Consider the following 17,245-nt stretch of genomic DNA (forward strand, 5'->3'; position numbering starts at 1 on the left):
CTGTTGGGAGTTTTTTATAGGCCTCCTAATAGTTCTAGGGATGTGGAGGAAAGGATGGCGAAGATGATTCTGGATAAGAGCGAAAGTAACAGGGTAGTTATTATGGGAGACTTTAACTTTCCAAATATTGACTGGAAAAGATATAGTTCGAGTACAATAGATGGGTCGTTTTTTGTACAGTGTGTGCAGGAGGGTTTCCTGAAACAATATGTTGACAGGCCAACAAGAGGCGAGGCCACGTTGGATTTGGTTTTGGGTAATGAACCAGGCCAGGTGTTGGATTTGGAGGTAGGAGAGCACTTTGGGGACAGTGACCACAATTCGGTGAGGTTTACGTTAATGATGGAAAGGGATAAGTATACACCGCAGGGCAAGAGTTATAGCTGGGGGAAGGGCAATTATGATGCCATTAGACGTGACTTGGGGGGGATAAGGAGAAGAAGTAGGCTGCAAGTGTTGGGCACACTGGATAAGTGGGGCTTGTTCAAGGATCAGCTACTGCGTGTTCTTGATAAGTATGTACCGGTCAGGCAGGGAGGAAGGCGTCGAGCGAGGGAACCATGGTTTACCAAGGAAGTGGAATCTCTTGTTAAGAGGAAGAAGGAGGCCTATGTGAAGATGAGGTGTGAAGTTTCAGTTGGGGCGATGGATAGTTACAAGGTAGCGAGGAAGGATCTAAAGAGAGAGCTAAGACGAGCAAGGAGGGGACATGAGAAGTATTTGGCAGGAAGGATCAAGGAAAACCCAAAAGCTTTCTATAGGTATGTCAGGAATAAGCGAATGACGAGGGAAAGAGTAGGACCAGTCAAGGACAGGGATGGGAAATTGTGTGTGGAGTCTGAAGAGATAGGCGAGATACTAAATGAATATTTTTCGTCAGTATTCACTCAGGAAAAAGATAATGTTGTGGAGGAGAATGCTGAGCCCCAGGCTAATAGAATAGATGGCATTGAGGTACGTAGGGAAGAGGTGTTGGCAATTCTGGACAGGCTGAAAATAGATAAGTCCCCGGGGCCTGATGGGATTTATCCTAGGATTCTCTGGGAGGCCAGGGAAGAGATTGCTGGACCTTTGGCTTTGATTTTTATGTCATCATTGGCTACAGGAATAGTGCCAGAGGACTGGAGGACAGCAAATGTGGTCCCTTTGTTCTAAAAGGGGAGCAGAGACAACCCCGGCAACTATAGACCGGTGAGCCTCACGTCTGTAGTGGGTAAAGTCTTGGAGGGGATTATAAGAGACAAGATTTATAATCATCTAGATAGGAATAATATGATCAGGGATAGTCAGCATGGCTTTGTGAAGGGTAGGTCATGCCTCACAAACCTTATTGAGTTCTTTGAGAAGGTGACTGAACAGGTAGATGAGGGTAGAGCAGTTGATTTGGTGTATATGGATTTCAGCAAAGCGTTTGATAAGGTTCCCCACGGTAGGCTATTGCAGAAAATACGGAGGCTGGGGATTGAGGGTGATTTAGAGATGTGGATCAGAAATTGGCTAGCTGAAAGAAGACAGAGGGTGGTGGTTGATGGGAAATGTTCAGAATGGAGTACAGTCACAAGTGGAGTACCACAAGGATCTGTTCTGGGGCCGTTGCTGTTTGTCATTTTTATCAATGACCTAGAGGAAGGCGCAGAAGGGTGGGTGAGTAAATTTGCAGACGATACTAAAGTCGGTGGTGTTGTCGATAGTGTGGAAGGATGTAGCAGGTTACAGAGGGATATAGATAAGCTGCAGAGCTGGGCTGAGAGGTGGCAGATGGAGTTTAATGTAGAGAAGTGTGAGGTGATTCACTTTGGAAGGAATAACAGGAATGCGGAATATTTGGCTAATGGTAAAGTTCTTGAAAGTGTGGTTGAGCAGAGGGATCTAGGTGTCCATGTACATAGATCCCTGAAAGTTGCCACCCAGGTTGATAGGGTTGTGAAGAAGGCCTATGGAGTGTTGGCCTTTATTGGTAGAGGGATTGAGTTCCGGAGTCGGGAGGTCATGTTGCAACTGTACAGAACTCTGGTACGGCCGCATTTGGAGTATTGCGTACAGTTCTGGTCACCGCATTATAGGAAGGACGTGGAGGCTTTGGAGCGGGTGCAGAGGAGATTTACCAGGATGTTGCCTGGTATGGAGGGAAAATCTTATGAGGAAAGGCTGATGGACTTGAGGTTGTTTTCGTTGGAGAGAAGAAGGTTAAGAGGAGACTTAATAGAGGCATACAAAATGATCAGGGGGTTGGATAGGGTGGACAGTGAGAGCCTTCTCCCGCGGATGGAAATGGCTGGCACGAGGGGGCATAACTTTAAACTGAGGGGTAATAGATATAGGACAGAGGTCAGAGGTAGGTTCTTTACGCAAAGAGTAGTGAGGCCGTGGAATGCCCTACCTGCTACAGTAGTGAACTCGCCAACATTGAGGGCATTTAAAAGTTTATTGGATAAACATATGGATGATAATGGCATAGTGTAGGTTAGATGGCTTTTGTTTCGGTGCAACATCGTGAGCCGAAGGGCCTGTACTGCGCTGTATTGTTCTATGTTCTATAACCGTTTAGATGAGAAATTAAAACCGAGAATCAATGGAAAAAGACCAAAGTACACATCCCCATCTAGGAAGGCCACATGGCTACTATCAGGTGAAAATTTGGCAACATTTGGAATTCTTAGGGTAGTTGGTGTTGTTGAGTGACTTTTGATATAGAGTTAGATTACAGATCAACTATGGCCTCATTGAATGGTGGGGTAGGTTCATGTGACCTACTTTTATGCATGCGTTGCTTTTAGGTAAAGGCATTGGCAATAGTCAGCGATGAGAGACAATTCATTTATAATATCTACCTGGGCATCTTTTGAACTGACTTCCCCAAAGAGGGGTATTTGACCTATTTGGCTTAGTTAGATCAGTATAGATGCAGAAACAACTGGAGGAGATGGAGTAGGAAATCTGTGTTGCTGTTCAGACTGAAGTCATCAAGAGCAGACAATGTCAAATTAACGGGATGTGACAAACACAAGAAAGAGCTTCATCAACAGTGCGCAGTTAGGTGGTGTTGGAACCATTCGGAGATAGAACCTGACATATTTTTGATCACTGTAAATAGTGATACCTGGACAGGTTTGAATTTTTTAAGGACTGTTGTAAGAGATAGGAATGCGTACATATGACCACGATGCAAAATAATCTGTTTTTCTTGCCAAGTTCCTCCCCTACCTCATTTCCTTAAAGTGCTGATTCCTTGTTGGGGTACAGTTCCACAGGTACAATTTATCCACGGTACTTCATCATATAACTGTTATTCATTGTAAGTCTGGGTAATGAATTTTGGCATGTTATTTAAACACCAGAACCAATCTAGGAAAACTTCATAGAGTGCAGAAGAAGGCCATTGAGTCTGCACTGACCCTCGAAAAGCGCTCTACACAGGCCTGTACCCCTGCTCTACCCCCACAACCACACACGTTGATTATGGCCAACCCACCCAACTTGCGCACCTTTGCACACTAAGGGGTAATTTTCTAGCATGGCCAATCCACCCAACCTTCACATATTTGGATTTAATTCTGAGCAAGGTGAAAGATGTGCTGCTAGAACTTCCATAGGTATTCTGTGGTGGGAAATCAGATAATCGGGAGAAGCGGAGTGAAAAACTAAGGCCGGAACCTTCCGGCCGTTCAAGTGGTGGAATCATCTGTTCCAGTCAACGTCGCACCCCTGCTGCGGGTTTCCTGGTGGCGAGGGGTACATTCAACGGGAAGCCCTGTTGACAATGGCAGGACCCGAAGATCCCATAGCTGGTCAATGACGGGCCACATCTCGCTGCAGCAGGTTTGTGAGGTAAATCCTGCCCTAAAAGTCAATCTCCTGCTGAAATTATGGCAGGAATTTGGGAGAGTCGAGCAGGAGATCAGGGCCGAACATTTTTTCCAGCAGCGTACACAACTTTTGCCATCTAAGTAAAGTATGAAATGGGGGTTGGTTATATCAGTTGTTTGGACAGTTTCTTTGTAATGCGGAACAACGCCAACAGCTCGGCTTCAATTCCCGCACCGGCTCAGGTTATCCATGAAGGTCCCACATTTTCAACCTTGCCCCTTGACTGAGGTGTGGTAACCCACAGGTTAAACCACCACCAGTCAGCTCTCTCTCAAAAATGGAGAGCAGCCTATGGTCCTCGGGCACAATGGCGACTTTAATTTTCATTTCACTTTCAAAATTAACTCTACACATTGTTCACAATGATGTTTTGGGATGCAGGATTAAACAGTGGAAGTTGACCTGGCCTGTTATCAAAGTTTGTCTTCATGCTCTAGAAACAGGGATATAAATGCCATGTGGTGTGATGAAGTATTTTTGCAATAAAATAAAATTGAGTGTGTCCAGAATTTGGTAAATGTGTTTGTGCACCAGTGAGTGAGCGTTCCGAGCTGGAAATACACAAAATGTAATCCATTCATGTCCAATCATCCATAAAGCAATTTCTGCCTTCAGAATTGTGTGCCACAGACAGGTACCCTGTATAGTGATAAACTGGCACTGAAGCAAATTCGTTGTAGGAGGTTAATAAACACAATGCCCTATGGAATAGCAACCTCATCCCACAGGAAAATAGCAACTCCTATTCAAACGTGCTTGTCTAGCTAACCTTTGAGGCTGTACCTGCTCTCAGATATGCAGTGATTTCTATATAATTAATTGTTAAAGCACAGCGTTGACTTTTTTTTTGAACGAGAGGCCTCAACAAAGCACACATTTAGTCAAAAGTAGATTTCTGGGGAACTGGAAAATTAAGTGCAGCTCGAGGAGCTGAGTTAAGCGCAGCTTTACGGTCATCATTACCCACAGCTCAAGTGCTTTACAAAGCAGTTAATATCTGCTTTATGTTTGAATTTTGTTCCTTTGCATTGTTATATTTCATACATTTGTGTAACTTGTTTGCCCAATGACATCAGCAATACTTGATATGAACGATTGTTCAAAATTGAACAGAAATTGATGAGCAAAAATAGGTGGATTTTAAAGTTTGTCACTCATTACCCCTTTGTTCATCGATTACCCACAAGAACAACTTAAAAGCACGACAATAGCCAGCAAGATTTGTATTGAAATGAAGTGATACAAATTGGTTGCAATAACTTGGAAAAATGCAGCATGGAAGCAGCTGAGATTACAGGTGGAAAACTGCACAAGAAACAGGCAGAATTCTCTGAAAGGGGCATTTAAAAACTAAGAAATGGATTCATGCTGCAAAGATGTAATGGAAATGATGTTGAGGAAGATGGAGGGATGTCATAAATAGGTTTCCATTATAGTAAGCTCTAGAGTGGTCGGAGGCCTGGGGAAGTTCAGAAACTTCCAAATATTGAAAGGGGGGAAATCCTGAGGAAAATCAATCAGGGTCATGCACGCATACTTGCTGGTTGAAGAGAAGCAATGACATCGGGCATGAATGGGCTTCCATTTTAGCACGGTAATAACGTTGGTGTCACCAAGAGAGAGCCGGAGAGGTGAAGTGATGAACGTGCAGTCTAGAAAAGGTAACGAGCTGCAGGTAAAATATTTAAAAAACAAGTTAAGAAAATAACCTGGGAGCCCATTCGTCGTCTGATGAGGAATTGTTATACTGATAATTATATTGATAATTTGAGTGCCGTTATTGATATTCACAGGAAAGTGTCGACTCTCACTCGCACTATGACAGTCATGCATCTTGCTCACCAATTCTCAAATACAATACAAGTGAAGAGTGCCTGTCTTTGGAATTACATGAATGGCACCGGTACACACCAAAACGCTCACATAGGCACAGTGGTGGCTATGTGTCAACAGTCTATAATGGTCCAGCATCAGCAGGTTGGTTTACAGCAAGAAACATTTGGGACATCTGGTGCTATATTAAGAAACATGCCTGTTCCCTCATTTGGTTCATTTTAGCATTTTGAATCGCATTCCTGATTCATTTCTTTTCTGAAATGTCATTTTTTTTAAAACTGGCGTCAAAACCTTTGGAGAGGGAATTGAAGATGAGAGTTATTGTTGATCAGGAAATTTAAATTATTCTGTCAAATCTAAATATTGTTGGCAAGCCAAAGTTCCAGTTAAAGTAGTGGATGCTCCGTTTGAATGCAATTATGTAGAGATGAAAAATATTGGATCCTTCGGTTAAGCAATGTACGTAACAAATATAACCAGATAGAGTAGGCCTCTAGCCTTGATGCAGATACACATCTTGCACCTATAGCAGTGTATATGTAGTAGGCGAAACTGGATTTCAGTTCAAATAAAAAACTTGGAAATGATGTTTATTGCTACAGATTTATTCTAGATGCATTTTGGAAGGAAGAACAGGGAGAAGCAATAATATCTGAATGATGCAATTTAAAAGAGGGCGCAGGAGCAGAGAGATCGAACAGTTCACGTACACAACTCTTTGAGGGTGGCAGGACAAGGAGATATGGCTGTTATCAGCCTTCTGAATTTTCAACTTTATAAACAGTGGCAGAGAGTACAGAAGCAAGCTAGTTAAACTTGGCACTGCTTCGGCCTCCGCTGAGGTATTGTGTCCAATTCTTCAGAGTGGATGTGACAGCCTTCGATAGGGTGCAAAGGAGATTTACCAGAACTGGCCCAGGGCCAAGCACCATCATTGGGAGAGACTGGAAACGCTGAGATTGCACTCCTTTGAGCAGGGAAAATCTGACAAGAGGTGTTCAAAGTAATTGATTTGTTTTATAGAGTTAAGGAGAAGCTCTTCCATTGGCAGGAGGACCAAGCGTTAAGTTCTCACTGGATGCCACCCTTTCTGCACCGTAATTACATTTTTCAAATTGAGTAACAGGATGTTTGAACTGTTGGCTTCCTGTGAGCAGTGCTCACTTCTTCTGCTTCAGTTTGTCGCCTGCTTTTCATTTACGATTATATAAATGAAGGTGTTTGTTTTGGCGGTGTGGCCATTTAAATTTAATTTCTACCTTTTATACATAGGCAGTGTACAGCGAAACTTTGTGCCTTGTCCAGCCGTGACAGCGGTCCTGCGGAATCCAAATGTTCCTTTCTTCACGGTTCGCAGTCGTATGGTTCACAGTGGAAACTATCCTTCCATGGCTAGTCAGATGTGCCACCCCCATCCACAGCACAGGTATTAATCGATTTGGTTAGCAATCCAGATTCCCTGGGCAATTTTTAAAAGGAAATATAACAGAAATGCTCCTATAATGCACTTTCGATTCCTAACGAGCATATATTCCCAGAAGAAGGGTACTTCTGTACAAGTTTTAAAAATGAAACTGTTAATCTGCCTGTACAGCAATGCTAAACTTTATTAGTTAAAGATATGTGTATTTTAACACTGATTATAGCACGAGGTTCTAGGGTTTAATTTAATGTAAGTAGCTTAAAACTGGAATTTGTATATCATTATTGTGTTCAAATAATATGCAACTGAGAAGTTTATTGTACAAACCTTTTGCAGGACATGTGCAACATTAAAAACCACGTTAGAACCAAATTCTGGAACAAGTATTGTATATCGGGTCAAAAAACTTTTTTAAAAATGGGTGGGGCAGGTGTTCCATTCGGGGCTAGATGCGAAAAACAGGGGGGTGGCTATATTAGTGGGGAAGCGGGTAATGTTCGAGGCAAAGACTATAGTGGCGGATAACGGGGGCAGATACGTGATGGTGAGTGGCAAACTACAGGGGGAGACGGTGGTTTTGGTAAACGTATATGCCCCGAACTGGGATGATGCCAATTTTATGAGGCGGATGCTAGGACGCATTCCGGACCTAGAGATGGGAAAGCTGATAATGGGGGGAGATTTTAATACGGTGTTGGAACCAGGGCTGGATAGGTCGAAGTCCAGGACTGGAAGGAGGCCGGCAGCAGCCAAGGTACTTAAAGATTTTATGGAGCAGATGGGAGGTGTAGACCCGTGGAGATTTAGCAGACCTAGGAGTAAGGAGTTCTCGTTTTTCTCCTATGTCCATAAAGTCTACTCGCGAATAGACTTTTTTGTGCTGGGTAGGGCATTGATCCCGAAGGTGAGGGGAACGGAGTATACGGCTATAGCCATTTCGGATCACGCTCCACACTGGGTGGACTTGGAGATAGGGGAGGAAACAGGAGGGCGCCCACCCTGGAGAATGGACATGGGACTAATGGCAGATGAGGGGGTGTGTCTAAGGGTGAGGGGGTGCATTGAAAAGTACTTGGAACTCAATGATAATGGGGAGGTCCAGGTGGGAGTGGTCTGGGAGGCGTTGAAGGCGGTGGTTAGAGGGGAGCTGATATCAATAAGGGCACATAAAGGGAAGCAGGAGAGTAAGGAACGGGAGCGGTTGCTGCAAGAACTTTTGAGGGTGGACAGACAATATGCGGAAGCACCGGAGGAGGGACTGTACAGGGAAAGGCAAAGGCTACATGTAGAATTTGACTTGCTGACTACAGGCACTGCAGAGGCACAATGGAGGAAGGCACAGGGTGTACAGTACGAATATGGGGAGAAGGCGAGCAGGTTGCTGGCACACCAATTGAGGAAAAGGGGAGCAGCGAGGGAAAAAGGGGGAGTGAGGGATGAGGAAGGAGAGATGGAGCGGGGAGCGGAGAGAGTGAATGGAGTGTTCAAGACATTTTATAAAAAATTATATGAAGCTCAACCCCCGGATGGGAGGGAGAGAATGATGGGCTTCTTGGATCGGCTGGAATTTCCCAAGGTGGAAGAGCAGGAAAGGGTGGGACTGGGAGCACAGATCGAGGTAGAAGAAGTGGTGAAAGGAATTAGGAGCATGCAGGCGGGAAAGGCCCCGGGACCGGATGGATTCCCAGTCGAATTCTATAGAAAATATGTGGACTTGCTCGCCCCGGTACTGACGAGGACCTTTAATGAGGCAAAGGAAAGGGGACAACTGCCCCCGACTATGTCTGAAGCAACGATATCGCTTCTCTTAAAGAAGGAAAAGGACCCGCTACAATGTGGGTCCTATAGACCTATTTCCCTCCTAAATGTAGATGCCAAGGTCCTGGCCAAGGTAATGGCAATGAGAATAGAGGAATGTGTCCCGGGGGTGGTCCACGAGGACCAAACTGGGTTTGTGAAGGGGAGACAGCTGAACACGAATATACGGAGGTTGTTAGGGGTAATGATGATGGCCCCACCAGAGGGAGAAACGGAGATAGTAGTGGCGATGGATGCCGAGAAAGCATTTGATAGAGTGGAGTGGGATTATTTGTGGGAGGTGTTGAGGAGATTTGGTTTTGGAGAGGGGTATGTTAGATGGGTGCAGCTGTTGTATAGGGCCCCAGTGGCGAGCGTGGTCACGAATGGACGGGGAACTGCATATTTTCGGCTCCATAGAGGGACAAGGCAGGGATGCCCTCTGTCCCCATTATTGTTTGCACTGGCGATTGAGCCCCTGGCGATAGCGTTGAGGGGTTCCAAGAAGTGGAGGGGAGTACTTAGGGGAGGAGAAGAGCTTTGTATGCGGACGATTTGCTACTATACGTGGCGGACCCGGCGGAGGGGATGCCAGAAATAATGCGGATACTTGGGGAGTTTGGGGATTTTTCAGGGTATAAATTGAACATGGGGAAAAGTGAGTTGTTTGTGGTGCATCCAGGGGAGCAGAGTAGAGAAATAGAGGACCTACCGTTGAGGAAGGTAACAAGGGACTTTCGTTACCTGGGGATCCAGATAGCTAAGAATTGGGGCACATTGCATAGGTTAAATTTAACGCGGTTGGTGGAACAGATGGAGGAGGATTTCAAGAGATGGGATATGGTATCCCTGTCAATGGCAGGGAGGGTGCAGGCGGTTAAGATGGTGGTCCTCCCGAGATTCCTCTTTGTGTTTCAGTGCCTCCCGGTGGTGATTACGAAGGCTTTTTTAAAAAGGATTGAAAAGAGCATCATGGGTTTTGTGTGGGCCGGGAAGACCCCGAGAGTGAGGAAGGGATTCTTACAGCGTAGCAGGGATAGGGGGGGGGCTGGCACTACCGAGCCTAAGTGAGTATTATTGGGCCGCTAATATTTCAATGGTGAGTAAGTGGATGGGAGAGGAGGAGGGAGCGGCGTGGAAGAGATTAGAGAGGGCGTCCTGTAGGGGGACTAGCCTACAGGCTATGGTGACAGCCCCATTGCCGTTCTCACCGAGGAACTACACCACAAGCCCGGTGGTGGTGGCTACACTGAAGATTTGGGGACAGTGGAGACGGCATAGGGGAAAGACTGGAGCCTTGGGGGGGTCCCCGATAAGAAACAACCATAGGTTTGCCCCGGGGGGAATGGATGGGGATATGGAATGAGGCAAAGAGCAGGAATAACGCAACTGAAAGATCTGTTTGTGGATGGGAAGTTCGCGAGTCTGGGAGCGCTGACCGAGAAATATGGGTTGCCCCAAGGGAATGCATTCAGGTATATGCAACTGAGGGCTTTTGCGAGGCAACAGGTGAGGGAATTCCCGCAGCTCCCGACACAAGAGGTGCAGGACAGAGTGATCTCAAAGACATGGGTGGGGGATGGTAAGGTGTCAGATATATATAGGGAAATGAGGGACGAAGGGGAGACTATGGTAGATGAACTAAAAGGGAAATGGGAAGAAGAGCTGGGGGAGGAGATCGAGGAGGGTCTGTGGGCAGATGCCCTAAGCAGGGTAAACTCGTCGTCCTCGTGTGCCAGGCTAAGCCTGATTCAGTTTAAGGTATTACACAGGGCACATATGACTGGAGCACGGCTCAGTAAATTTTTTGGGGTGGAGGATAGGTGTGCGAGGTGCTCGAGAAGCCCAGCGAATCATACCCATATGTTTTGGTCATGCCCGGCACTACAGGGGTTTTGGATGGGGGTGACAAAGGTGCTTTCAAAAGTAGTAGGAGTCCGGGTCGAACCAAGCTGGGGGTTAGCTATATTTGGGGTTGCACAAGAGCCGGGAGTGCAGGAGGCGAGAGAGGCCGATGTTTTGGCCTTTGCTTCCCTAGTAGCCCGGCGCAGGATATTGCTAATGTGGAAAGAAGCCAAGCCCCCGGGGGTGGAGACCTGGATAAATGACATGGCGGGGTTTATAAAGCTAGAGCGGATTAAGTTCGTCCTAAGGGGGTCGGCTCAAGGGTTCACCAGGCGGTGGCAACCGTTCGTCGAATACCTCGCAGAAAGATAGACGGAATGGGAAAAAGAAGGCAGCAGCAGCAGCCCAGGATCGGGGGGGGGGGGGGTGGGAGGGGTGGGGGTGGGGGTGGGGGGGGAGGAGGAGGAGGAACCAGAAGGACTCTCAGGGTTGTTAATATATACTGTATAGTATGTATAGGTCGTTGCTACAGATAATTATATATTGGACTGTTAAATTATATTTTTGGAGAGTGTTACTTGTGACAAGGCAGTTGCCAATTAGGGCTAGTTTTCATTTTTGTTATTTATTATTTATTCATTTTTTGTTTATAAAATAGGTCATTGTTATTTGTGTTGTTATAATATTGTGTAAAGGATGCACAATGTACTGTGTTGGTTGACCAAAAATTTTCAATAAAATATTTAATAAAAATTTTTTAAAAAACTTTTTTAAAAATCACTTACAGTTTGTTTTCCTCCTGTTTAAAGTAGAACAAGGAACCATTCACCAACTGAAAGTTTTAATGGTTCTCCACGGACCCGACATAGGCCTCAGAGTGCAATTTGCTTCCCAGAATCTGTGCATGCCTTTGACAGTTTTAGGTGAGAATACTTAAAACGTTCAGTATAGATATGGTCTGGCTAAACCAGACTTATCAAAAAAGTTAAAATGCCACAATGTGTATCGTGTGAAGCAGCTGTAAAATAGGACCTTAAAATAACAAAGTATTGAATGTACTGCTACAACAACAACGTAGGATTTACAGGATAACTTTAATCTTGAAAACATCTTGTGCTGCTTCACAAATGTAATCGAAAAGGAAATGAATGCTGAAGAAGATTATGGAAGGTGATCAGAAGCATAGTCAAAGAGGCAGGTTGTAAGGAGGGCCTTAATGGGGAGGGGAAGCGATGAGGTTTACCTTTGACCTGAAAGTTAATTAGACTAGCTTTATTAATACTGTGGCAACAAGCGCAGGTCAGAGGGTGGGAACTCTGTAGCGAGTAACTCACCTCCTGACTCTCCAGTGCTTGTCCACCATCTCCAAGTCAGGAGTGTGATGGAATACTCCCCACTTGCCTGGATGAGTGCAGCTCCAACAACGCTCAAGAAGCTCAACACCATCCAGGACAAAGCAGTCCGCTTGATCGGTCTCCCATACACCACATCAAATCATCCACCCTCTTCACCATCAACGCACAGTGGCAGAATGAAGTGTCATCCACAAGATGCACCGCCAACAAGTTGCCAAGCTCCCTCAACAATACCCTCGAAAAGTGGCAACGGTTGGTATCATGACCGATACAGGCTTGGAGGGCCGAAGGACCTGTTCCTGTGCTGTATTGTTCTTTGTTCTAAACCCGTGACCTTCACCACGTGGAAGGACTTGGCCAGTGGACACATGGGAACACCACTATCTGCAAATTCCCTTGCAAGCTCCACACACCATCCTGACTTGGAAATATGTTGCCTTTCCTTCACTGTTTTGGGATCTAATGGAGGATGGGGACCAGTAAAAGGAGCAATGGAATAGATGAGTCTGGAAAAGGATAGGTAAGAGTTTGAGCAGCAGGTGCAAAGAGATGAAGGTAGGAAGTCTTTCTAATGGAGAGGAGGCTGATGACTGTCATCTTATAAGGGAGAAGGGACAATATTTGAGATGGGACAATTGTTTACATGTCAACTAGCTTGGGTGCCAGGGATAAAGTTGAGTGATCAACAGTTTAGTGGGAAGCGATTCAAGGAAGTAGATCTGCTGGACGAGATCTGATCATTCCTGCAACTCAAGCTACAGAATTGGTTGTAATAGTTAGATAAGATCTCTGGAACTGCTTGGTGGCGAAATGGAATGATGATTGGCGTTGGACACACTGCAAAAAGAGGATTAAACTGATGTAATATTATCATTTGTAAATGAATGTTTTGGGTTTGCACTCTTGAATAATTTTACTTGCTAATGTAAAACGAGAATGGAATTCAACTTATTATTTTGCTTCCCAGCCCACAACATCATGCCCATCACAGCTTGGACTTGACTGGCCCAGATCACAAACACTCGAGTGATTTATCGGAGTCCTCCAGAAGCACAACATCCCACGGGACTCAGTCTCTGCCTGCTAGTGCCCGTATTGGTAACTCTTCACTTGCTCGTTTGATTGTTTTTTGGAATACTGTCAGATTTCTTTGCAGATGGGTGACCATTGAACCATCCCTCTTGGTTTCTCAGCAGGTTCATCGAACAGCCTGGCTTTTGCTCCAAGTAAAAGTGGACGTATTCGAATCCCATCAAACACCCGATACCCTCGATTGACAACAGGCTCCGACAGAGGTAACGCATGATTTAACTGTTACGCATTCTGGTCATTTTGCTTGCCCCCAGCCCCCGTGCTCCCTCTGGAGCACAGGAAACAGAGATGAGTAATTTATCAAGTGAATGGTGTGTGTGGTTACGTTTTCTTCAACCGCAGCAAATGACGGCTGGGTGGCACAGTGGTTATCACTGCAACCTCACAGCTCCAGGGTACCAGGTTCAATTCCAGCCTCGGGTGACTGTCTGTGTGGGGTTTGCACATCCTCCCCGTGTCTGTGTGGGTTTCCTCCGGGTGCTCTGGTTTCCTCCAACAGTGCAGGTGAGGTGGATTGGCCATGCTAAATTGCCCCTTCGTGTCCAAAATGTTAGGTGGGGTTACGGGGATAGGGTGGAGACGTGGACTTAAGTAGGGTGCTCTTTCCAACGGCCGGTGCAGACTCGATGGGCCGAATGGCTCCTTCTGCAATGTAAATCCGGTGATTCTATGACCATATAGAATAGTTTCTAACACCTTCAAGGGTTTGCATTGGGAAATTATGGCCATAGAGGTCTGTATTGATGCATTTTGAGTTTAATTACAAGTAAATTTGCTATTTGAATTACGCCCAGGTTATAAATCATGCATTATTAAAAGTCCTTGTAATTGTTTTGATGTTGCTTCAGTTATGATACTGCAGACAGTTGGCAGCTTGCTCATATCTCTGCAACACGCCGGGTAGGTTCAGGCTTAAATTCTTCAATTAATTTTAATAGGCTTATTTGCACACGTTCCAGAAATGGTTTTACTTTGAGCCTGCCAAATAAATAGAGCTATACAGCGTGGACTATACCAGATGTTCATAACCTTCCTAGTGTGCTATTGTTTTCAACTGCAACAAGTTAAGTCAAGTTCTTGAGGGTCTTTTGTCTACCCAGTTTGCTCAGTCAGATTTGTGACTTGGCTGACTCAGTCCAGCATGAGTTGGATGTGCTCATCAAACCATTGCCCTTAGTAATGGCCTCCAGCCTTGCCAGCCTAGTCAATTAAGAATAATTAAATTATCTCTCAGAAGGATGATGGACATGCTTGTGTTTAAGTATTTTGTGTGAATAAATCGGGAAAGCATTTTAATTTCCTTAAATCAGATCAATTTAATTCTTAATTTTTCTATATTTTAAAAATATTCTTTCACAGGATTTAGCCATCGCTGGAAAGGCCAGCATTTATTACCAATCTCTAATTACCCTTGAGAAGGTAATGGTGAAGAGCTACAGTCCATGTGGTGTAGGTACACGCATAGTGCTGTTAGATGGAAATTCCAGGTTTTGACCCAGCAACTGTGAAGGAATGGCAGCATGGTGGCGAGGCTTGGAGAGGAACTTGCAGGTGGTGGTATTCCCATAAACCTGTTGCCCTTGTCTTTTTAGGTGGTAGAAGTTGTGGGTTTGGAAGGTGTTGTTGAACGAGAGTTGCTGCAGCGCATCTAGTAGGTAGTACACACGGCTGCCACTGTGCACCAATGGTGGAGGGAGGAGGCGAATGTTGAGCGTGTTGGATGGAGTGGCAATCAAGTAGGCAGCTTTGTCCTGGATGATGTCCAGCCTCTTGAGTATTGTTGGAACTGCACCCATCCAGGCAGGTGGAGAGAATTCCATCCCACTCCTGACTTGTACCTTGTAGATGGTGGACAGGCTTTGGAGAACCAGGAGGTAACTTACTCTCCACAGCGTTTCACACCTCTGAACTGCTCTTGTAGTCCCTCTATTTATATGGCTAGTTCAGTTCAGTTTCTGGTCAATGATAACCCTGAGGATATTGGTGCATCAAAAGCAAATTGTGGACGTGGCAGTGTATGGAAGGAATGGAATGACTTCTCTAGTACTTTACAATCATTTTATTTTCTCATTGGATGTGATATAACTGGTTACCCTTTCTGTGTACGTCTAGTCTTGAGTTGCTATGGCAATGTTTGGCTTTGAAGAACATGGACCAGGACTTAAAACCTTGCTTCTTGCCTCACCAATGTAATGACATACACATTTCTAATGTTTCTTATCACACATAAGTCGTAAGGCACCTGCGCAAGAAAAAAACATCAGCCTAGATACTTTTAAATAGGTCTGTTGTGCTGCAACGCATTTAAAAAATATATATCTTTTATTCTTCTCCTTTTTCACATTTTCTCCCAAATTTACACCCACCAACAATAATGAGTAATAAATATGTCAATTCCTATGTCAATAACAACGATCCCATCCTCCCATCAAACCCCAAACATTAGCCCGCATGTTCACAAAAACAAATGACAAAAAGGAATGAGGGATCACCCATAGTCGCCATTAACACACACAGCCCCCCTCCCCCCAACCCTCCCACCCACAGGCCCCAACTAATGTTCGATGTTATCCAGTTCTTGAAAGTGCATAATGAATAATGCCCATGAATTGTAGAACCCCTCCATCCTTCCCCTCAGTTCAAACTTAACCTTCTCAAGAGTCAAGAATTCCAACAGGTCCTCCCGCCACGCCAGGGCACAGGGTGGAGAGGTTCCTCTCCAACCTATCAGGATCTGCCTTCGGGCGATCAACGAGGCGAAGGCTACAACATCTGCCTCCGCACCCATTTCCAAACCTGGCTGGTCCGGCACCCCGAATATGGCCTCCCGGGGGCCCGGGTCCAGTTTCACGTGCACCACTTTAGAAATTACCCTGAAAACCTCCGTCCAGTAATCCTCTAGCTTTGGACAGGATCAAAACATATGAATGTGATTAGCAAATCACCCCCCCCCACCCCCCGCAACGTTCACGCACATCTTCTACTCCTTCAAAAAATCGGCTCGCCCTCGTGAGGTGTGCTCTGTATACCACCTTCAGCTGTATCAGCCCCAACCTCGCGCACGAGGTGGAGGCATTCACTCTCCGGAGCACCTCACATCAGAACCCCTCCTCCATATCCTCTCCCAACTCTTCCTCCCACTTTGCTTTGATCCCTTCCAGTGGTGCCTTCTCCTCTTCCAAAATAGCTCCGTAAACCACTGACAATACCCCCTTCCCCAGTCCCCCTATCGTCAGCACCTCCTCCAGCAATGTGGAGGCTGGCTCCACGGGAAGGTCTGTATCTCCTTTCTGGCAAAATCTTGAATCTGCATGTATCTAAACATTTCCCCCTGCTCCAGCTCATACTTCGCTTCCAGCTCCTTCAATCCTACAAACCGACCCCTAAGAAACAAATCTTTTAGTGTCTTAATCTCCTTCTCCCATTTCCGAAAATTTCCATCCCACCTCCCTGGTTCAAATCTGTGGTTCCCCCGAATCAGCGTTTCCCTTGACCCTGCCCCCAACCCGAAGTGTTGGCGAAACTGCCTCCAAATTCCCAATGAAGCTATTATTACCGGACTCCCTGAGTATTTCCCCGGGTCTGTCGGGAGCAGCGGTGTTGCTAGTGCTTTTAATCCCGACCCCCTGCACAAACTCTCCTCCATTCTAACCCACTGGGAATCAACCCCTCTGACCCAGCTCCGCACCTTCTCCACATTCGCCGCCCAGTAGTAATACATCAGGTTCGGAAGACCCAAACCCCCTGCCTGCCTCCCCTCTGTATCAGCACCTTTCTAACTCTGGCCACCCCTTGCTCGTCTCAGTTGGCGCACCGACTTCCTGCTAGATAGTCGGTTAAAGCTCGCCTGTAGTTCCTTCCTCTTTTCCAGCTTCGCCGGGTCCCCATCTTCTGCATAACTCCTGTCTACCTCCAACATCTCATCTATTACCCTCTGCCGCTCCAACCTCTCCTCTTTGTCCACCCTGGCCTTAAACAAAATCACCTCACCCCTCACCACCGCCTTTAGAGCCTCCCAGACAACTGCCTT

At 45.8% G+C, this 17,245-nt stretch overlaps 1 protein-coding gene across 12 annotated transcripts in view; it reads left to right on the forward strand.

Annotated features, from left to right (window-relative positions):
• Positions 1 to 17,245, forward strand: part of dlg5a (discs, large homolog 5a (Drosophila)) — a 259,461-nt gene that overhangs the window by 203,473 nt on the left and 38,743 nt on the right. For 5 of the 12 annotated variants that reach the window (XM_072491581.1, XM_072491587.1, XM_072491590.1 and 2 more), the window contains 5 exons: positions 5,661 to 5,844; positions 6,976 to 7,129; positions 11,578 to 11,691; positions 13,091 to 13,221; positions 13,317 to 13,418. In XM_072491581.1, the coding sequence (XP_072347682.1) occupies positions 5,661 to 5,844; positions 6,976 to 7,129; positions 11,578 to 11,691; positions 13,091 to 13,221; positions 13,317 to 13,418 (685 nt within the window). The remainder of the gene's footprint in view (positions 1 to 5,660; positions 5,845 to 6,975; positions 7,130 to 11,577; positions 11,692 to 13,090; positions 13,222 to 13,316; positions 13,419 to 17,245) is intronic. The other 7 variants (XM_072491584.1, XM_072491592.1, XM_072491591.1 and 4 more) reach the window with 4 other exon arrangements.

The sequence above is a fragment of the Scyliorhinus torazame genome, chromosome 28 (assembly GCF_047496885.1).
Source record: "Scyliorhinus torazame isolate Kashiwa2021f chromosome 28, sScyTor2.1, whole genome shotgun sequence".
Classification (NCBI taxonomy): Eukaryota; Metazoa; Chordata; class Chondrichthyes; order Carcharhiniformes; family Scyliorhinidae; genus Scyliorhinus; species Scyliorhinus torazame.